The sequence below is a fragment of the Mobula birostris genome, chromosome 22 (genome assembly GCF_030028105.1).
Source record: "Mobula birostris isolate sMobBir1 chromosome 22, sMobBir1.hap1, whole genome shotgun sequence".
Classification (NCBI taxonomy): domain Eukaryota; kingdom Metazoa; phylum Chordata; class Chondrichthyes; order Myliobatiformes; family Myliobatidae; genus Mobula; species Mobula birostris.
Window position 1 is genome coordinate 14,125,348 of NC_092391.1, and position 23,509 is coordinate 14,148,856.

The 23,509-nt window shown below is 41.8% G+C and overlaps 2 protein-coding genes across 2 annotated transcripts in view; both read right to left on the reverse strand.

Moving 5' to 3' along the window:
• Nucleotides 1–1,010, reverse strand: part of traf1 (TNF receptor-associated factor 1) — a 56,942-nt gene extending 55,932 nt beyond the window's left edge. The window contains exon 1 of the mRNA XM_072240047.1: nucleotides 457–1,010. The gene's annotated coding sequence lies outside the window, so the exon portion shown is untranslated. The remainder of the gene's footprint in view (nucleotides 1–456) is intronic.
• A 7,903-nt stretch (nucleotides 1,011–8,913) lies between these two features.
• The window catches only part of LOC140186046 (TNF receptor-associated factor 1-like), a 62,971-nt gene continuing 48,375 nt past the window's right edge, over nucleotides 8,914–23,509 (reverse strand). Inside the window, exons 5-7 of the mRNA XM_072239870.1 lie at nucleotides 22,113–22,290; nucleotides 17,204–17,352; nucleotides 8,914–12,327 (exon numbers count right to left, since the gene is read on the reverse strand). Of these exons, the coding sequence (XP_072095971.1) occupies nucleotides 12,085–12,327; nucleotides 17,204–17,352; nucleotides 22,113–22,290 (570 nt within the window). The 3' untranslated portion in view covers nucleotides 8,914–12,084. The remainder of the gene's footprint in view (nucleotides 12,328–17,203; nucleotides 17,353–22,112; nucleotides 22,291–23,509) is intronic.

Consider the following 23,509-nt stretch of genomic DNA (forward strand, 5'->3'; position numbering starts at 1 on the left):
AATGTTGTACAGGTTTTGGAAACTGTAAAAGGGGAAATATATTTGCAGGAAAGGGAGCAAAAGTTCACTTCGTGGTTAAAATGAGTAATATAAAGTCGAGATATCATGTGCGCAAGTGAGGTACAACAACGGAGAATTTTGAATACAATGAAAAACTTGTACATCAAAATTATTTAAAGTTCGTTCTAAAGCAGTTACTCCACATGTTGGCTTAATTCGGAGCAGTAGGAATATTGAAGAGAAAGGGAATGTCAGGGAAAATGTGGCTGAATAGACACAATAATAGAAGTGTCAGCTATAGAGCAGCGGGCGTTTGGGGTGGGAGAAGAGGCCGAGGCCCCCGCCTCCCACCGAACTCCCTTTAAACTCTTACAAGCCAGTCTTCAATTAAGCAGCATGAAGGCAAACTCTGAGGTCACACTTAAACTAGGCGACAGCGGAAAGTATTAAAAGTACCTGAACGTGTGGGTGGAAGGTGGCCGCTGCGAAGGCCGCGTCCGCTTGTCCCCCAAGCCACCAGGCCGCGGCGTGAAGCCCCCCACCCCCAGGCGGTTCCCTCGCTGCTGTCGGGCCAGTCGAAGCAGAAGTTCGGCCACTGTTGTCTCCGATGTTTCCTCCCCACCTGGAGCTTCCGCTTCTGCTGCCCAGTTCCGTTTGAGAGCGGCAACTTCCTGCATCTCTGAAACGACACCACCCTCGACAATCGTTGGGGCGCCATGGTGACCTTTTCTTCCGCTACCGAGGGCCGCTGTGCCGTCCAGAGGTTGACACGGTGCTCTGGAGGGACCCTGTGAGCCCGTAAACGTCCCACGCCACCGCTCTGAAGAAGAGCTGGGGGGGCTTCATTCGACATCTCCCACTATCATCAACAGCCCATGCCTGCATCAGTCAGATTTATTTGATTGTGGGATTTGTGCATGAATTTGGCTGCTGATCTGACACTGCAGCCGCGACTGAGGGTGTCGACCTCCATAGATCCTGGCTAACCCTGTCGAGTTCCTCCAGCTATTGTATATTGCTTCAAATTTCCAGCATCTGCAGTCTACACTTCAGAATGATCTCACTGCTTATAACATGCATTGTGTAACTCCCATATAAATTCAAGTACTGTACTTTTTTCCTTACGTTGAAAGCTTATTGCCTTGAAATATTGACTGTTCTTCCTGCAGTTGCTGTAAGGCCAAATGAGATTTGCAACAATTTCTTCTTGTCTGTTGTAACAGCCTAATCAGTGACCAGAACATGGATCAATAGAAGCTCTTCAAAGTTCAAAGTAAAATGTATTGTCAGAGTACATAGGTGTCATCACATACAATCCTGAAATTCTTTTTCTACAGGCATACTTAACCAATCTATAGATAAGTAACTGTAAACTATAAACATCAGTAACTAAACTGTGGAAATGAAATATAAATAAATAGCAAGCATGAAATAACAATATAACAGAGTCCTTAAATGACTGTAACTATCCCCTGTTGTTTAAGAGCCTGATGGTTGAGGGGTAGTAACTGTTCTTGAACCTGGTGGTGTGAGTCCTGAGGCTCCGGTATCTTATTCCTGACAGCAGCAGCAAGAAAAGAGCATGGCCAGGATGGTGAGGAGGTTGGCTGGTGGAGCAGTGAGATCAGCGCTGGGCTCGAGAACGGAGGTTCCCGAGTTCGATCCAGTAACAGACCGCTCCCGAGTGCTCTCGATCCGTACCGGGTAGATGTCGTGCTCGCATCTCGACCTCGTAAAAAAAAAACCTGCCACCTCCAGTTTAAATTCCTACGCGGAATATTGTGGAGGATCAAATACCAATACCAATACCAACCCCAATCTCTGATGATGGATGCTGCATTTCTACAGCAACACTTCATATAGATGTGCTGAATGGTTGGGAGGGTTTTCCCCGTGATGTACTGGGCCAAATCCACTACTTTTTGTAGGATTTTCCACTCAAAGGCGTTGGGGTTCCCATACTAGGCTGTAATGCAGCCAGTCAGCACACTTTCCACTGCACGTTTATAGAAGTTTGCCAAGGTTTTCAATGACATACCAAACCATAGACTCCTGAAACTCAGAAGTAGAGGCATTGTCGTGCTATCTTCTCAATAATATTTATATGATGGGTCCAGGACAGGTCCCTTGAGATAGTGACAGCCAGGAATTTAAAGTTACTGAACCTCTCCACCTCTGATCTTCCGATGATTACTGGCTCGTGGACCTCTGGCTTCCCACCTGAGGTCTACTATCAGTTCCATGTTCATATTGACATTGGGTGAGAGATTGTTGTTATCACATCACTCAGCCAAGTTTTCAATCTCCCTTTTGATACAGCCCACAACAGTATATGGTGTTGGAGCTGTACTTAGTCACACAGTCATAGGAATAAAGTGATTAGAGCAGGGGGCTGAGTACACATCTCTGTGGTGCTCCTGTGCTGGTGGAGATTGTGGAGGAACACACACACAAAATGCTGGTGAACGCAGCAGGCCAGGCAGCATCTCTAGGAAGAGGTACAATCGACATTTCGGGCTGAAACCCTTCGTCAGGACGAACTGAAAGAAGAGATAGTAAGAGATTTGAAAGTGGGAGGGGGAGGGGGAGATCCAAAATGATAGGAGAAGACGGGAGGGGGAGGGATGGGGCCAAGAGCTGGACAGGAGATTGGCAAAAGGGATACAAAGCTGGAGAAGGGAGAGGATCATTGAACAGGAGGCCTAGGGAGAAAGAAAGGGGGAGGGGGGAAAACCCAGAGGATGGAATGCCCCACCTCCCCTTCGTACCCCATCCCTTATTTATTTATTTATTTATTTGTTTGTTTGTTTATTATCATTTTTTTTCCTCTCTTTTTTTCTTCCTCTGTCCCTCTCACTATACTCCTTGCCCATCCTCTGGGTTTCCCCCCTCCCGCTTTCTTTCTCCCTAGACCTCCCGTCCCATGATCCTCTCCCTTCTCCAGCCTTGTATCCCTTTTGCCAATCAACTGTCCAGCTCTTGGCTCCAACTTTCCCCCTCCTGTCTTCTCCTATCATTTCGGATTTCCCCCTCCCCCTCCCACTTTCAAATCTCTTACTAGCTCTTCTTTCAGTTAGTCCTGATGAAGGGCCTCAGCCTGAAACGTCGACTGTACTGCTTCCTATAGATGCTGCCTGGCCTGCTGTGTTCACCAGCATTTTTTGTGTGTGTTGCTTGAAATTCCAGCATCTGCAGATTTCCTTGTGTTTGAGATTGTGGAGGAGATGTTTTTGCCAATCTGAACTGACTAGGGTCTACAAGTGAGGAAATCCAGGATCCAAATGCACAAGGGGGTATTGAGTCCCAGGTCTTGGAGTTTACTGATTAGAGGGGATGATGGTGTCAAATGCCAAGCGGTAATTGAGAAAGAGCATCCTGATATATGCATCTTTGCTGTCAAGATGTTCCAGGGTTGTGTGAAGAGACGAGATAGCATCTGCTGTGGACCTGTTGCTTCAGTAGGAGAATTAGAGTGGATCCAAGTCGCCTCTGAGACAGGAGCTGATATGCTTCAACACAAATCTCTGTGGATGTCAGTGTCACTGGGTGATAGTCATTTAGATAGGTTACCACGCTCTTCTTGGGCACCGGTACGATTGAAGCTTGCTTGAAGCAGGTGGGTACCACACAGTGCCGGAGCAAGAGTTGGAAGGTATTCATGAACACACCAACCAGTTGGTCAGTACAGGTCTTCAGTACTGTCCCTCAGCTTCCTGCGATCATCTCTTAGTTGTCTTGATCTCTGGAGCTTTGCTTTTCAGGCTCTGTCTGTGTGCAGGTAGTAGGAGTACAGCCAAATAATCCCACTTGCCAAGACGTGGTCCCGGGAAGGAACGAACAAGAGAAGATCTGCAGATGCTGGAAATCCGAGTAACAAACACAAGATACTGGAGGAACTCAACAAGCTAGGCAGCATCTATGGAAAAAAGTACAGTCGACGTTTTGGGCCAAGACACTTCAGCAGGACTGGATGAGGAATCATCTTTTTTTCTCCAGTCTTGCCAAAGTGTCTCGGCCCAAAATGTCAACTGTACTTTTTTCCATAGATGCTGCCTGGTCTGTTGGGAAGGGATGATAGGCATTCCTCAGCATAGTGTTGCACTGGTCTGGATGTGTTGAGACCTCCGGTGCAACAGGTTACGTGCTGGTGATAATTGGGCAGCATATTCTTCAAATAGGCCTGGTTAAAGTCACTGACTATAATCTGAAATGTACTGGGATGATCCATTTCTTGTTTATAGACAGCATTGTGCAGCTTGGCGAGTGCTTTCTTATGAATGGCCACTGGTGGAATGTAAACTGCAGTCAAGATTACGGGTGAGAACTCTCGAGGCAAATAGAATGGTCTACATTTAATCGTTAGTTATTCTAAGTCAGGGGAACAAGAAGTCGACATAAACTCAACGTCTGTGCACCAACAAGAATTGACTAAAAAGCATACATCGCCACCTCTTTCCTTGAGGTTTGATCCATTCTGAAAATAGTAAAACCTTGTTGTTGGATAGCTGCATCGGGTGTGTTCGCTGTTAACCAATTCTCAATGCAACGAACAATTGAGACCTGCCTCTGATACAGCAGACTTGCCCTGAGGTCATCAATCTTACTTTCAAGTGACTGTTCATGCTCTAACAAGATGGTAGGCAGAGAAGGCATCATCCCTCTGCATTTGAGCCCCACCTCTTCTGCCACATTTTCAGCCTTGGTCTTGGCCTTGACCTTGAAAGGCACTGTGCCGTAAGGGTCGACATTTAACTGTCGAATGTGAGGCCTGAAGATCATTGATGTTCTTTCGTAGTCCGTTGTTGAGAGGAAATTAAATGCTGCAGATTGCAGCAAAAGTAGTTCAAAAGATTATACTTAAGAGGAAAGTGGTACAAATTCCTGCAGCCCGCAGAGAGCTGCTGATGGACAACGGTGCCATCTTGATCAAAAATGCCAAATACAGTATGTCTTCCTGTTGCAGGCTGCATTGGAACCTCAACTTCTGCAGTAATGCATTTGAAGGCATGTTGATGGTGGAAGGGTTAATGGTTTCAGGAATGGCCACTGAAGTGTCCTGTACAATGGAGAACATTCAGAGGAGAAATGATGATGGTTCAGGCAAACAACTTCCTGTAGGGGTAGAAAAGAAGTGTAACAAGTATAGGGAAACTGTGGTTAAGTGGGGACATGATTGAGGAATATTTAATTATGAAGGGTATAAATAGGGTAGACTGCAGGAAATCTTCCCCTTTTCAGAAGTGGATAAAACTAGAGGAAGTAGCTTCAGGGAGTGGTGGGAATCTGGAATATACTGCCTGGGTGTGGATGAGACCGAGTTGCTGGCAGTTTTTTAAAAGCATCTAGATGAGCATGTGAGTTAACCGGGCATAGGGCAAATATTGAAAGGTGGGATTAATAACGGATGGGAAGGCACTGATCATTGGGCCGAATGGCCTGTATCCATGCTCAACAGTTCTTTGACTCACTGCATTCTTAAGAATTAGGAGCAGGAGTACTTCATCCATCCCTCCAAGCCTTCTCCACCATTTAAGATCATGGCTGATCTACCTAGCTCCATTTTCTTGGCTACCTCTTTATACCCCAATTCCTTTAGTATTGCTGATCACAATAGCAGGGAATCTCAGGGCTGAAACACAAGCCTCTTTTCTTTTCCCACAGATACTGCCTGACTTGCTGAATATTTTCCCTTTCTAGATTAACATTTCCTGCATCCGCTATTTTTACTTAATTTTCTTTAATTAATTACCCCCTTTCTATTTTCAGTGAATGAGCCTCCACTGAGCTTTTAGATAGACAATTCCAAAGCCCCTCCCCCCTTTTTATTCTGGCATCCTCCCCCTTCCTCCTCAGTCGTGAAGAAGGGTCTCAGCCTGAAACATAGACTATCAGTTCATTTCCATAGATGTTGTGTGATCTGCTGAGTTCCTCCAGCATTTTTTGTGTGTTCCTCCAGCATTTTTTGTGTGTTCCAAAGAAATCTCTCTTCCTCTCAGTTCTTCAGCATGAGATAGTGACCCAGGCTCCTCATCCTTCCTGCATTCAGCAGTCAAGCCACCAATGACATGGCTCTACCAGATATAAGGATTTGGGCATTTATATTAATATCAGCTGATAGTACTTTTTCTCTTTTTCTCAGCTCTGGCATATAGTGTTCAATCTGAACTGTTAAGTGTTGCTTTTTCAAAAGGTGTTGCCTTACCTTCTGAGTAGTTCCACGATTGTTTTCATATCTATAGTAAGGTCTTCTAGGTGTATAGCTGTGTAATCAAATAACTCAAAACTTGTACTACTGTACCTCAAATCTTGTGGGGATGGATGCTTCTGGACCTGATTAATTTAGCTTTGAAATATTGATATAATATTCATCCCCTGACAATGTGTCTAAGGACAAATCTCTCTCTCATATAAAGAGGGTAATCAACGAATGAAAATTTAGCAAAAACAGTAGTTGCAGGAAAACTGAACTAAGAAAGGAGGAATACTGGAAAATACTCAGCAGGTCAGGCAGCATCTATGGGAAAAGAAACAGGATTTATGTTTCAGGCCTGCGATTCCCTGCTAGGATAAACAGCAAAACTCTGCTAATGAAATACAAACAGGGGTGTTCTTTTCCAGTCATATTTGAAGGGGGAATGAGATAAGCTGGATAGGGAAACAGCACCCAGATCCTCTCTCTGTATCTGGATGAAGATTCTAAATGCAGATATCCAAACCACAACCGTCATCTAAATATCCTTTTGATTAAATTTATCCCATGTTAAATCAGATACAAAGTCAATACTATCAAATGTTGGATTTAATGATTTTAATATCAGTAACAAGGAAGCACTATATTAAACTAGATCAAAAAATAAGGAATAAAATGTTTAAAGAGGAAACAGGAAGTAAGAGAGAACAGTGTTCATTACCTGGGACTTTCCTCTGTTACAGAAATATGATTAATCTATAACTAGACTTGAGTCGTTCTAAAATCCCCTAGATTAAAATTGTGTATTTTCTGTGAATAACTGTAATGTCAAGTGAACTGCAAGTGGTATTCATTTGATTACACCTGTGCTTCAGTTCTTTGAAAAGAATCCCAAAATGAAGCACAAATGAGCTACTGAGAGCATATCCTCATGAGATTTTAGTGCTCTCCATACGAGCTGTACACCAAATTATTCTTTGAATTTAGTTCTTTATAGAGTTTCATTCCATAATATTTATAAATCTAATCTTTTGATTGAAAAATGTCTTCTAAATATTTGTCTACCAAATTATTCTTTGAATTTAGTTCTTTGTAGAATTTTATTCCATAATATTTATAAACCTAATCTTCTGATTGAAAAATGTCTTCTAAAACATTCATTTTTTGTAGCATATATCCAAAACAAGCTCAGATTTAGTCTGCAAATTTTGTTCCAGCCTCTTCAATTCCATTGTGTCAACAATAATTAGTATTTATTTAGCATATTTAACATAATTGGAACATCCCAAGACTGTTCACAAGTAACAATCAAAGTTCAAAGTATATTTAATTATTTTTATCAAGATACAGCTCGGAATAGGCCCTTCCAGCCCTTTGAGCCGCGCTACCCAACAATCCCCCAATTCAACCCTAACCTGATTTTGGGACAAGTTACGATGACCAATTAACCTACCAACCATCTTTGGACTGTGCAAGGAAACTGGAATACTGTGGGAGGAATCCAGAGCACCCGGAGGAAACCCACGTGATTATGGGGAGAATGTACAAATTCCTTACAGACAGTGGCAGGAATTGAACTTGGGTCACAGGTACTGTAAAGCACTGTGCTAACCACTATGCTATTGTGCTGACCCTATACTATGTACAATCTTAAGATTCATCTCCTTACAGGCAGCCACAAAACAGAGAAACCCAATAGAACCCATTAAAAAGAAGACCACCAAACACCCAATGCACAGAAAAAAAAGCAGATTGTACAAACAGTAAAAGCACATAGCATTTGGAACTGAAGTTCATGAAAGCAATCTAGCAAAATTTGACGTCGTGACGTAAAAGGAAATATAGATCTAAAAATATTATTGCCAGTAACTCATTACACAGCTCACAAAGGAAGGCGTAGATAGTCAAATAGGAAAAACTGATGGGGTTCCCCAATAATTCACTCTCACATTGGGCACTTCGAGAGATGAACAAAAACTTGGTTGATGAGTCATGTTTAAGGAACGTCTTAAAGGACCAAGGATGCATAGAAGATGGAAATTTAGGAAAGGAAAATTTAGAGATACAATTAAAGCAAAAGGTCAGACATGGTGGAATGATAAGACGTGGGTAGGATGAGGAAGGCAGAATTGCAGAACCAATGTTAGCCAACTCATTAACAATGGTCTAGAGTGAATCAGGAAATGGGTTTTGAATGATTTTGCACAAGAGGTTGAATAGGGGTGGCTGACCTGCGGTGCATTAGAATTGTTAAATTAAGTGGTAATGAGAGACTGGGTAAGGACCACAGTGGTGTGATGTTATTGAGCAAGAAAATGACAAACTTGATTGTGGTACAGATATATGCTTCATTGCTCTCGGGATTATTTTGAATTAAATTGTATGGTGCTGTTTAAGACAGTTGCCACTGAAAGGAGTAATGTTGGATTTTAGAGAGCATAAGATTTTCGTGCGGTCCAAAGGAAATGGTTTCAGCTTCCCCACCTTTCAGTTGGAAGAAGACATAGCTGATGTAGCCCAGGATATTGAACCCAATGACTTGGCCTCTACAGCTGTCTGTGGTAATGAATTCCTCAGATTTACTATCCTGGCTAAAGAAATTCTTCAAAGTTGCTGGTGAACGCAGCAGGCCAGGCAGCATCTCTAGGAAGAGGTACAGTCGACGTTTCAGGCCGAGACCTGAAACGTCGACTGTACCTCTTCCTAGAGATGCTGCCTGGCCTGCTGCGTTCACCAGCAACTTTGATGTGTGTTGCTTGAATTTCCAGCATCTGCAGAATTCCTGTTGTTAAAGAAATTCTTCCTCATCCATGTTCTATTTGTTAGTCCATTTAATACTGAAGTGAGGAGAAATTTCAGTGTGATGAGTCTTTGGAATTCTCACCCCGGAGGGCTGTGGAACCTCATCATTGATTGAATTCAAACAGAGATCAATGGGTTTCTGGCTATTACAGGACTACTTTCATTTCTGTAACATAAGGTGATTCTGGCCCTGCTTTTCCCAACTGATGTTGAAATCTCCTTCTGAGTTTTTATTGACTCAAGACTCATGAGGGACTAAAGAATGGAGTATCAGGAACGACACCATCATGCTGTTTTGTTCTATTATCTTCTAGTCGATGCAAATTTGTGCTCAGCCAAACATGATTGGTGGGAAAATATAAAATGACCTCAATGGGATGTATCTAAATCGAAAAAGAAACTGATAGGTGAAATTCGGGAGATGTTAAATAATCTGCTTGGGTCTTATAATTTCCCTCCACAGATACTGCTTGACTGTTCAGAAATTCCATTACAGATTGTTTTTCAAGAACAACATCCAAAAGGGGATGACTTTGATGTCACAAGATTAATGAGAAAGAGATCTCTTAATGCTGCAAGCCAACAAATTTCACAGCCTTATATCAGACATATAATTAACCTGCCTGAGCAATATCCTGTGAATGAGTATAGAGTACTTCATCACAGAAACAGGCCATTTGGCCCATCATGGTCCATGCAGACCAATCTTTTGTCTAGTCACATCCACGTGCACCCAGATCATATCCCTCTAAACGTGTCTCATCCCTGTACCTATCCAAACTTCTCTAAATGTTACAATTGAACCCGTATCTATCACTTCTGTTGGCAGCTCATTCCATATTCACACCAACCTGAGTGAAAAAGGTGGCTTGTGAAATCATATTGAAATCTTACTGGTTAAAAATACTGATTTTATCAAAACTACAATTGTTTTAATATTAACTCTAACGTTGAAAGAATGGGAATCTTTCTTACTTCCTATTATTCGTTCTAAATATTGCAACTTCCCTTTAATTAAAGTTACTTAGGCTGGAATGTTCCTTTCATGGTTCTGGTATTTCAGGAAATGGGTTTTGAGTGAATTTACAGAAGAGGTTGAATGGGAGAGTCTGACCTGGAGTGCATTAGAATTGTTAAATCAAGTGGTAATGCGGGATGCCATGAATGAAGTGAGCAACAATTCTTTGGACAAATAGGTATCATAAATTAGTAGGGTCATGGACATATAATCATTTAGTTTTGGTAATACAAGTTGAGTACCTCTTCTCCAAAATGCTTGGGGCCTGAAGTGTTTCAGATTTCAGATTTTTTGGATTTTGAAATATATAGTGAGATAGCTTGGGATCGCCATCATTTCCAACTCAGAATTTATGTGCTACCGGTAAGCAGTCTTTGTCTTACACTTGTTCATTACACATATGTACTGATGCAGCCATCCAGTGTCTTAGATTTTCATCAGCAATGATCTTGGCAAACTCATCAATGAATTTCTCTGCTCCTTCGCAATCAGCAGATGCCTTATCACCACAAACCTTTTAAAATTTAATACAGCGCCTTTTAGAAACATAGAAAACCTACAGCACTATATAGGCCCTTCAGCCCACAAAGCTGTGCTGAACATGTCCTTACCTTCGAAATTACCGGGTTACACAGAGCCCTCTATTCTTCTGAGCTCCATGTACCTATCCAGGAGTCTCTTAAAAGATCCTATTGTATCCACCTCCACCACTGTTAAAAGATCCTATTGTATCCACCTCCACGCACTCACCACTCTCTGCATAAAAAACTTACCCCTGACATCTCCTGTGTGCCTACTTCCAAGCATCTTAAAACTGTGCCCTCTCATGTTCAATTCTTAAATTTTTGCAACCAGCCTACTGAATGCTTACGATTACCTTCAATTTTCAGATTGTCATGATAGATCTTTGCTTGTTTAATTATTAGAGAAATGTTAAGCGTCATACTGTGTGTTCACTATGCCACTGATGAATCCACTCTTTCAATACATGATTGAGATCTTTTTTTGGCTTTATGTAGTATTTTTTCTATTTTTCATTAAATTCTTTCATTACATATTGTGAGGTCACTTCTCAGAGTTGTTTGCAGTGTGCAGGGACCTGCGCGTAGCCAGGGAGCCTTCTCAGCGCCTTGTAGAATTTTCCATTTGTGATGTCAGATCAATGCTCAAAAAATTTAGGATTTCAGAGATCTTCAGATTTTGGAATTTCAGCAGCTTTTCCACATGTGACCATATTTGGGACTGGTCATGTGCAAACACCAATACTCTCTTGAAGTTGTCAGGAATGAAACAGTCATTGGCAGGAATTATAGAGGAAATTGGTATAGGTCACAGTCAAGGACTCAGTGAAATGGTCCCTGACATCACAAAGGTTAGGGAAGGTCCTGCTAGAGTATAAACTGTTGTAGTCTAGTTATTTCATTTCCTGTGATGTAAGTTCTGAATACTAATTCACTGTTATCCAACAGTGCAGAAGAAAGAACAATGAAGGTCTATATTTTATACACTCAGTGCCACTTTATTGGGTACCATCTGTATCTAATAAAGTGGCCTCTGAGTGTACGTTCATGGTCTTCTGTTGCTGCTTTCAAGGTTCGACAGGTTCTGCATTCAGAGCTGCTCTTCTGCACACCACTGTTGTAATGCTGGGTTATTTGAGTTACTGCCGCCTCCCTACCAGCTTCAACTAGTCTGGCCATTCTCCTCTGACTCTCTCATTAACAAGACATTTTCTCTGTAAACTATAGAGTGTTGTATGAGAAAATCCCAGGAAGTCAGCAGCTTTGAGATACTCAAACCACCCTGTCTAACACCAACAATCATTCCACGGTCAAAGTCACTTAATTTACATTTCTTCTCCATTCTGGTGTTTGGTCTGAACAATAACTGAACCTCCTAACCATGTCTGCATGTTTTTACACATTGAATTGCTGCCACCTGATTGGCTAATTAGATATTTGCATTGATGGCCAGGTGTACCTAGTAAAGAGGCTACTGAGTTTATGTCACATGCTACCTATGGTATAAATTACACAATGCCAAATAGTAACTATCTCCCTAACATTTAGCTCATCTACTGTATAGATTCCTGTGGTCTGCCTGCAGGGACAATCTCTGCACCTACAAACATTTCATCATTGTCCACACACTCGGAGATGAACTGATTGAATTCAGACACTGTCACAAACATGGAGAAACCGCGCGGTGCGTTCATTCTTTCCACAGGTCTTTGTAAAGCTGGATCCTGGCTACTTGGAGTGCACATCTTCAGAATGGACTGGTGTCGATCCCTTGGATTTAGTATAGCAAGTTTCACCTGTGAAAAACATAGGCATAATCTCAGCTCAATCTTTTGTATCGCTGGATTTTAAATTATTGCAAACATACTAAATGATAGATCACAGTTTGCTGCCTCAGGAAATGATATTTATTCCTTTATTCCCCCGCCCCCCCCCCCGTCGGCACAACAGCTCTTCCTTGCTGAAAAATGGAATGACTGCCTTCAATTGGCTGTGCACCTTCAGAGAGTTGTACCCTCACCTGAGTAATGTGTTCCACTTCAGCCCTCTTCTTCCTGCCACATCCATTCCATCTTGTCCTGTTTTGTTCAGGACATAGAGGACACAGAATGTACAACAGTACAGCATAGGAACAAGCGCGCTATTGTACCGAACTACCTAAACAAATAGTTAACTGACTAGATAAACTAATCCTTATGCTTAGACAATCTCAATTTCTCTATCTAAACATCTATAACATATTAGCCTCCACTACCACCCCAGGCAATGTAGTCCAGTCACCTACCATGCTCTATGGAAAAAAAACTTGTCCTGCATATCTCCTTTGAACCTATTCCCTCTCTTTTTAATGCATGTCCTTTAGTATTGGACATTTCAGCACAGGGGAAAATGACACTGGCTATCTACTCTATCTCTGCCTCTCATAATCTTATAAACCTTCTATCAGATCTCCCTGCTGAGAAATCCATCCAGGTTTGCCGCACCTCTCCTGGACAATAGCAATATCTACATCAAGCTGCTGTCGATTGATTACAGCTCAGTGTTCAACAGAATCATACCCTCAACGCTAATAAACAAGCACCAAAACCTGGGCCGCTGTGGTAAACCATGTATATGGGTTGTAACTGGGTTACCTGTCTGGACACGCCCCTCTGCTGACCGCCCCTGTGGCTCCTCCCACAGACCCCTGAATAAAGGCGATTGTGCCATGGCTCCTCCTCTCAGTCCAGGGGCAGACACTCAGCATGCTGGAGGTCACATTTTACTGCTAATAAAAGCCTTTCAGTATTTACTCTACTTCCAGTCTTTTGGAGTTATTGATGGTGCATCAGCCTCTGTACCTCCCTCTGCAAAAGGATCCTTGACTGGGAGACCACAGTCAGTGCAGATTGGAAATAACATCTCCTCCTTGCTGACGATCAACACTGGCACGCCTCAGGGATGTGTGCTCAGTCCACTGCTCTAGTCTGTCTACATCCACCACTGTGTGGCTACACACAGCTTAAATGCTATCTATAAATTTGCTCATGACACAACTATTGTTTGCAGAATTTCAGATTGTGATGAAGAGATGTACAGGAGTGAGATAAATCAGCTGGTTAAGTGGTGTCACAACAGCAACCTTGCACAACATCAGTAAGACCAAGGAATTGATTATGGACTTCTGGAAAGGGAAGTCAAGGGAATGAACACCAGTCCTCAAGAAGGGATCAGCAGTGGAAAGGGTGAGCAGTTTCAAGTTCCTGGGTGTCAACATTTCTGAAGACTGATCCTGGCTCCAGCATGTTAATGTAATTTTAAAGAAGGCACAATAGTGCCTGTACTTTATTAGGAGTTTGAGGAAACTTGGTATGTCACCAAAGACATGTGCAAATTTCTACAGATGTACTGTGAGAGCATTCTAACTGGTTGCATCAATAGAGGGGCCACTACACAGGATCGGAAAGTTGTAAACTCAGCCAGATCCATCATGGGCAGTAGTCCAGCATGGTCAGATCAGCCATGATCATTTTAAATGGCTGAGCAGGCTCAACGGGCCAAATGGCCTACCCCTGCTCCTATTTCTTATGTTCTTATGAAGACACCTTCAAAAGTGGCAGTGCCTCAAAAAGATCATTAATCCATCATTAAGAATCCACATCACCCTGGACTTGCCCTCTTCTCATTGCCGTCATCAAGGAGGAGATACTGGAGTCTGAAGACATACTCTCAACATTTCAGGAACAGTATCTTCCCCTCTGCCATTAGATTTCTGAATGGACGATGAACCGATGACCACTACCTCACTATTTTTTTTACTCTTTTTTGCATTATTTAATTTTAATATACATTTCTTTAAAAAATATTACGTATTCCAATGTACTGCTGCTGCGAAACAGCAAATTGCATGACATATGCCTGTTATGTTAAATCCCATTTTGATTCTGATTGTAAAAGATGCTCTCTAATCCGAGCAGCATCCTGGTAAACCTCTTCTGCACCCTCTCCCAAGCCTCAATATCTTTTTAATGGGATACCCATAATTGAGTGCAATGCTCCAGATATGGCTGAACCAAAGTTTTATAAATTTGCAACATAACTTCCCAACTTGTGAACTCAGGGACTTGATTAACAAAGGCAAACATGTCACATCTTCTTTACTACCCATCAACCCGTGCAGCCACTTGGAAGGAGCTAGGGACGCAGAACCCAAAATCCCCCTGTACATCAACGCAGTTGCCATTAGCATTGTACTGTCTCTTTTACACTTGATTGCCCAAAGCACAACATCTCACATTTAACTGGATTGAACTCCACTTTCCATTTTTCCATCCAATCTTTTACATTATCCACAACACCACAATCAACTGTCCAGCTCTTGGCTCCATCCCTCCCCCGCCTGTCTTCTCCTATCATTTTGGATCTCCCCCTCCCCCTCCCACTTTCAAATCTCTTACTATCTCTTCTTTCAGTTAGTCCTGACGAAGGGTCTTGGCCCAAAACGTCGACTGTACCTCTTCCTATAGATGCTGCCTGGCCTGCTGTGTTCACCAGCAACTTTGATGTGTGTTACCACAAATCTTTATATCAGTTTGCCACCTCCATCCTCGTGCCCTTAACTCACATTCCCTAGACCTCCCAATCCTCAACCACATCTCAAAATCCAGAGTAGGCACACCTTTCTCTTGCATTGTTATCCTTCCCTCACCATTAAACGCCCTTTCCTTTCGATTCTATTTTCTCCTCCTGTGTTTGTCTCACTTTCAGAGATGGAGTCTTGGTCTTGCTCTTTTAAACAAGGTATTCAACTTTTTCTCTTTTTTTTTCTTTTGCAGTAAAGTACAAAATTGACTCTGCTGTTCCTATTTTCTCTGCTTGAGTGCAGCTGTAATGGAGTATAGATAACATTGCCTTTTTCCATACAATATGATATTTCTAGAGTAACACACCGAGATTAGGAAGCATCTGTGAAGTTGATATTTAGGTCCAGGAGCCTTCAACAGGATCACAAAATGCCGAGTTCCTCCAGCATTTTGTGTGTGTTACTCTGGATTTGCGGCATCAGCAGAATCTCTCGTGTTTATAAATAGTGTTTCTCAATGTTGAGAATAGGTTGAAGGGTTTGGTAAAGAAGCTGCTGTGAAGGTACACGTTCCACTACTTCTCTTTATTGTTCCATCTACATTTGGTTTCGGTTCCTTAATTCTTGGAGAAAAACTATTTTCATTAATGTTGGGCAGTAACTCCTGTAGGTTTTACTTCATCTAAACTAGTGCATTGGAGTAGCCAGAAATGATTGTGGAGTGTGTCATTCAGAAGTTTAGTCCTATGCGAGCAGAACTTGGGGGGTGGATGGTTTACAATAGCCTCAAGCAAACTATGGAATAAAATGTTGAAAATTAGAATTGCCAGAAATAAACAGCTGGAGTTAGCTGCTTAAAATACCTGAACTCTATGTACTGTGCTATAATGTTTTATTAGAAAAATGGAGGGTTATGTAGAAGGGAAGGTTTGGATTGATCTTGGAGTAGGCATGGCATTGTGGGCTGAAAGGCCTGTACTGTGTTGTAATGTTCAATATTCTATTATACTTTTGATTATTTATCCATATTAAAAATGCAATCTTAATGCATTTTAATATTGTTGTTCTGTTCCTAATAATGGTTCTTTCAGCAGCTTTTGAGGAACTTGGTCAATCAACCTTGTATAAACCAGATGTTTTTATTGAAAATTTAAAATTATTTGTGAGATTAAAAGTTCTTCTAGACTGAGCTAGATTATGTATTTTTTAATAGAAATCAAAATTTGAATAGTTGGATGCTGTGAAACAGGGGTTCCCAAATTTTTTTATGCCACGGACCAATACCATTAAGCAAGGGATCTGGATCCCATTAAGCTTGGGAACCCCTGGGAACTTTAGCAAAGCTTCATAATCACCCTCAGGGCTGCATGGTAATGTAATGGTTATTACAATGCTTTCCAACACTAGCTGTAAGATTAGGGTTTGATCCCTACTACTGTCCGTAAGGAGTTTGTATGTTCTCCCTGTGTCCATGTGAGTTTTTCTCCAGTTCCCTCCCACACTCCGGAGCTGGACATGTTAGGGTCAGTAAGTTGTGGTCATGCTACATTGGTGCGGGAGGCATGGCAACACTTGCGAGCTGCCCAACACATTCTCCGCTGACTTGATTTGATGCAAGTGATGAATTTCACTGTACATTTTGATGTGCATGCAACAAATAAAGCTTATGTTTAATCTTTCTCAGTGTCAACAGAATGTTCATTTACACAAATAACAGGTGCTTAAGGTGAACTTGACTTCCTGGGAAAAAGCGCCCCAACAAGTGAGTGATCTCCCTATTTTTAGCCAGAAAGAACTTCTTTGCTAGAAATTTAACTCACCAGAAGTACATTTGGACAGATTGCATATGATTTACAAGAAAGCAACAGCTTTTGTTTTTAGGTACAGAGTGCCAAATATTTCAATTCACAAATTAAAAGCACATGTCACTGTGCAAGATGTTTCTACTTTGTGCATAAGTAACACTACAGAACATAATAATGCTACTTGACAAGTATTTAAAAGAGGGAAGGATCCCATCTAATAGTTTGAACAAATAAAAAGTGCACATGAAGGAATTTGAGCATGAGATGAGGTTAGCAACATACTTGTACTGTTCCATAATTCCTTACGTTTTCTTTAAAAGGCCACTGAGTCAAGGCGTCATATTGTCCTTTGAGTAAAATATAATAAAGTGAAATGTGCGTTCCCTTCGTGTCTTCATGGCCATTCAGGTAGATTCGTAGACACATCTTATAACTATATGTGGAGAAGTAAAATTCTGTGAAAGTAATAGAGAAAAAGGAATCAATTTTAGACCCAAACACGAGAGATTCTGCACATGCTCGAAATCCAGAGCAACACATACAAAATGCTGGGGGAACTCGGCAAGTTAGGCAGCTTGAGCGGAATGGAGGCTTCGGGCTGAGACTCTTCATCCAGATTCATAGAAATGCTTAAAATTATGAGAGACATAGTAGCCACCTTACTAGGAACCTCAGTTGCCACTGAGTACATGTTTGTGGTCTCCTGCTGCTGTAGCCCATCCACTTCAAGGTTTGACATGTGGAATTCAGAGATGTTCTTCTGCACACCAGTGTCGTAACGCGTGGTTATTTGAGTTACTGTCAGCTTGAACCAGTCTGGCCATTCTCCTCTGACCTCTCTCATTTACAAGGGATTTTTCACCTACAGAACTGCCGTTCACTGGATTTTTTTTTGTTTTTCACACCATCCTCTGTAAACGCTAGAGACTGTTGTGTGTGAAAATCCCAGGAGATCAACAGTTTCTGAGATGCTCAAACCATCCCAATAATCAATTCTATAATCAACGTCACTTGATCACTTTTCTTCCCAATTCTGATGTTTGATCTGAACAACTGAACCGCTTTAAGGATTGAAAATACATTTGTTATCAAAGTATTGTATGTATGCAGAATGCAGCCCTGAGATTTGTCCTTGACCATGGCTACATGCTTTTTTATGCCTTGAGTTGCTGCCACATGATTGGCTGATTAGATTTTGCATTAATGAGCAGGTGTACAGGTGCAGCTGATCGAGTGGTCACAGAGTGTAGGTAAGTTAGGTGGTAACTATCTTTTCACCAAACCTGAGGAGCAAGTTACTCATAAAAAGGGTGGTGAGTGCATTCAATGAGTTACCAGAGGAAGTGGTTAAGGTAGCTACAACAGTATCATTTAAGAAGTCCTTGGGTAGGTACATGGAGGGGCAGGGCTTAGAGGGATATGGGCTGAACAAAGGAAATGAGGACGAGCTGGATTGTCACTGTGGTTGGCATGGATTGGTTGGGCGAAAGGGGCTGTATCCATTCTGATTGCTCAATGTGTGTTGTTCCCCTCCGTGCGTTATGGCGCATCAGGCGGAACACTTGATCACTTTTCTTGTCTGTTTTTTTGACGAGGCTGAGTTGCTAGCTTCACCATTCAATCCAGCAGAGATGGAAAGCTTGCAGAGAGCCAGCTGGATTCGAACCCAGGCCCACTGGCCTCGACGTCTAGTGCGGATGTCACTCCACCGCTGGCCTGTTTGCTCTATGACTCTAATTTAAATATATCCTCCAATTATCATTATAATTTTACAGAAAACACAGCTCATTAGTGAAATAGTTTAAATTCTTACAAACTGAGAAAAATAAATTCTCCTTAAATTTGTAAATACTCCTTTAAATATATTTTCAGGAAGAAAATGAAAATGGAGAGAAAAGGTATAAAATAATGGTGTTGCATTTTCATTGGACTCTACAGGAAACATTGACCTGTCACATAAATCAGCCCCTTAAAGAAAATCTTAAGCAGCTAACTACCATAGCTAAAACAGAATAAGCTGGAAAAGCTCAGCAAATTTCTCCACATGTACTGCCCGACCTGCTGAGTTTTTCCAGTATTTTATGTTTTTTTTCACTTGATTTTCATTTACTGGGGAGAACATATACTTCATTTTTTTTACAATCCCACTGTATAATTACATTGTTCATTTAAAAATTAGCAAATCGAAGACTGTGAAGTTATTAGCTTTAATGTACATTCAAGCTGAAGACAATTAACTCAATATTTCCAATTGATGATTATCTGGAGCGATAATTTCTACTGTAACCACATTTAATATAGTAACATCTGTGCAATTAATATACTGTATGCTGACACCCACTCTTGTCGTATTTTTGTTATCGCCTGGGTATCAGTAGAAATAATGGGGTCTTTCTTGAAATGAATTGTAAAGGTTTGATGGGAGCAGTAGGTAGTTTAACATTCATATTGTTAGCATGTCCTCCCAGTCATCTGACGGCAGAATAAGATGTTTCTACTTTTATATGAAGAATGTTTAAAATTTTAAATATACAAAGTCTGCAGATGCTGGAAATCCAAAGCAGCATGCACAAAATGTTGGAGTAACACAGCAGGTCAGGCAATGTATATGGAAATGAGTAAACGGTCAACATGTCAGGCAAAGTCCTGGTGAAGGGTCTCGGCCCAAAACATCGACTGTTTAGTCTGCCTGACCTTCATAGTTCCTCCAGCGTTTTCTGTGTGATGTTTAAACTTCTGTCGTTTTTTTTGTTCAATAAATCTTTACCCCATTGTACGTAGTGACACTTGACAATGTCCCGATGAGTATTCTAGTGGAAATTTTGAAGGGCGAAGGGTGCTACCCCGTCCTAACTCTAGTTTCAGTCTGAGAGGTTTGCTAAATTCTGTAAACTGTGAGCAACTCTGCATGCTTGTAAAGAAATCACTTGTGAAAGTATTACTCACCATTCACCTAGTTGTTGTACTCTAAAGGGGAAAAACAATCACAGATAATCTACATTCACAGTAGATCATCAGTGCAACTAAAATACTCAATTCTATTTCCACCAATTAGATCCTTTTGACACACTTTGCAGTATTTTTTACTGCAAAGGAACACATTGTTCCTTCTCATTTTGCCAGTACATCGGTATTTTGCCTGGCTAAACATAACTGAAAATGGAGAAGCAGAGTATTTTTTGAATGGGGTGGCAGTAAACGGGGTTGCTGATCATGAATTGCTGAGAATTGCCATGCTGGTGCAGTAAGCAGTTAGAAAGGCAAATATTTTGTTGATGTTTATTGTGAGGGGATTGATGTGCAATCAATGTAGGAGCAGAATTAGGCCATTCAGCCCATTGAGTCTTCTCCACCATTCCATTGCGGCTGATTTATTATCTCTCTCAACCCCTTTCTCGAGCTTTCTCCTCATAAACGTTGACGCCCTGACCAATCAAGAACCTGTCCACTTCCCATTTTAAATATAGTCAATGACTTGGCCTCCACAGGCATCAGTGGCAATGAATTCCACAGATACACCACCTTCTGGCTAAAGAAATTCCTCCTGAACTCTGTTCTAAAAGGATTTTGAAGCTATACCCCGTGATCCTAGACTCTCCCTCTATAGGAAACATCCTCTCTATCTTCACTCTCTGTAGGCCTTGCAGTAATCAATTCCACCCTCCCCCGCCACCCGTTCTTCTAAACTCCAGTGAGTACAAGCTCAAAGCCATCAAACACTCCTCATTTGTTAACTCTTTCATTCCTGAGATCATCCTCATGAACTGCCTCTGGACCTTCTCCAATGTCAGTAAATCCTTTCTTAGATAAGGGACCCAAAACAGCTCACTGTGTTCCTACCAATGCTTTATAAAGCCTCAGCATTACATCAACGCTCAACTGAGCAGAGCAGCTAGTGAGACCACATCCAGTATATTGTGCATAATTCTGGTTTTCCTGCCCTACTGAAGGCTCATTAGATTGATTCTTATATTGATTGAAAAGATCTACACTGCCTGGATTTCAGATGAGTAGAGGATTATCTCCTGTGAACATATAGATTGTAAACTAAGGTTTCATTATTCTGGACAACAATAAAGAGAAATCTCCTCACCCATACTTGGCAGATCTTTGGAACTCACTGCCTCTGAGAAATCTGAAGGCAGCAAATTCCGAAGATTTGCCAAGTACTTGGTGAACAGACGGAGATCAATAGATACAGTATCTTAGGTATTAAGGGAAACAATGGATATGTGGTTGGTGGAGGAAAGCGGTGTTGAGGTAACAAGAAATAGCCATGATCTTATTGAATGGATAGAGTGGACATGGAGAAGATGTTTCCTATAATGGGGGAGTTCAGGACCAGAGACCACAGCCTCAGAATAGAAGAACATCCCTTACAAGAATGAGAGGGGATCTTATAGAAACATATAAAATTATGAAAGGGATAGATAAGATAGAGGCAGGAAAGTTGTTTCCACTGGTAGGTGAGACTAGAACTAGGGAACACAGCCTCAAAGTTCGAGGGGGGTAGATTTAGGACGGAGATGAGGAGGAACTGCTTTTTCCAGAGAGTGGTGAATCTGTGGAATTCTCTGCCCAATGAAGCAGTGGAGGCTACCTCAGTAAATATATTTAAGACAAGGTTGGATAGATTTTTGTGAAGTAGGGGAATTAAGGGTTATGGGGAAAAGGCAGGTAGGTGGAGATGAGTCCGTGGCCAGATCAGCCACGATTTAATTGAATGGTGGTGCAGGCTTGATGGGTCAGATGGCCGACTCCTGCTGCTATTTCTTCTGCTAAGAAGAGAGATGAGGAAGAATTTCTTTACCCAGAGGCAGGTGAATCTGTGGAATTTATTGCCACAGACAGCTGTGGAGGTCAAGTCATTGGGTTTAGTTAAAGTGAAGATTGGTAGGTTCATCATTAATAAGGTTGTGAAAAATTAAAGGGAGAAGGTAGCAGAATGGGGTTGAGAGGGATTATAAATCAGCCGTGCTAGAATGGTGGAGTGGGCTCAATGGGCCAAATGGCCTAATTCTGCTCCTATGTGTGGTTATGGTCTATGGATAGTGAAGCAGGCTTGAAGATCTGAATGGCTGCTTCTGTTTTGTATTTGCCAGACTGAAACAATCAAAACTAAGGGTTTTTTTAAAAAAGAAATTTCTCCTTATGAGTCGTTGTTAAAAGTGGAGCGTCACATTTACACCAGAGATGGCGTCACTTCATTTCTTACCACTGGAATCCAAGTAAGGCCTTATTCCATCAATGGCTTCTTGCAGCCTTCTTGTGATTTGTGGGATTTTCCAGATGAACAGGCCGCAGTGTGTCATGGTTTCCAGTGCCATGATTTTTGCAGTACAGCCTTGTATCGCCTGCTCCGTTTGATCCAGTCTCGACTCGAGGATTGCCACCTTTTGCGAGACAATGTTTAAAATAAGATCCTTGTAAAGAAAGCGTTTATTGGATCAGATAAAATTCTTAATGCACGCTAATTGCTTTACTGTAGTACGGAAGAGGCGAATAAATTAGTTCTTAAGGTGTCACTAACAACCAAATTCTTCCAAAATAACAAACTGGAGGAATTGTCAGGTCAGGGATCATCTGTAAAGCAGGAGTTCCAATCTTTTTTATACATGGATCCCTACCAAAAACCGAGGAGTCCGTGGACCCCAGGTTGGGAACCATTGTCGTAAAGGAATATAAGCAGAACAGTAGAAGGAGACAGTACAACCCATTGTGACAGTTCAAATTACTCCTATGACACCGTTCTCTCTCTGCCACCCTGTTTCAGACATTCCACCTCTCCTGGAAGTTCCGGGAGTCTCCTGCATATTAATAGTGGCTCCCTGATGCCCGCAAATTATATACAATATCGTGGAAATCAATTTTTTTGAGAGCGAGCGAGAGAAAGCAAGAGAGAGCGCGAGAGCGACCACGGGAGAAAGCGCGCGAGAGAGAGAGAGAGCGAGAGCAAGCAAGCGAGCGGAAGAGCGAGGGAGAGCGAGCGAGAGCGCTTGAGAGCGCGGGAGCGACCATGAGAGAGAGAGAGCGCGAGCGACCATGAGAGAGAGAGAGAGAGAGAGAGAGTGAGCGAGCAAGAACGCACCATGGCAGAGTGTTCCAAAAAAAATATAAAACGTACGTCACCCCAGACTACACTAAAGTGTACCCCTCCCTAATAGGAGTCAAAATAATGACAGTGTTGCTCGCTGCACTGTTTGCAACAGTGACTTTTCTATTGCCCATGGTGGGTTAAGACTGTAAAAGACATGTTGAGGTGAGTTTAACAGGTGTCATTCGTTCATTAGCATAGCTAACGTTATTTAAACTAGCTCGCTAGCTGCTGAGGAGCTACTCTATTGCGGACATCCCACCTCTCCCAGAAGTCTCCCGCAAATTGATGGTGCTACCTCCCTGAATTGAGTTTTTGCAGGGTGGGATGTCTGCTGTTTCTTTAACGATGAGAATTCTTCTGAATACTGAAGGATCATTTTTTTTGGGCGCTGTTATTAAGCCCTAAAAATGTAAAGTCAATGGAAAACTAGAAAAATGGCACGAAAAAAAATTAAATACTTAAAAGAAGGTGAGAAGTGGTGAGATCCAGAGTATTAGTTTAATCAGTAGGAGAAG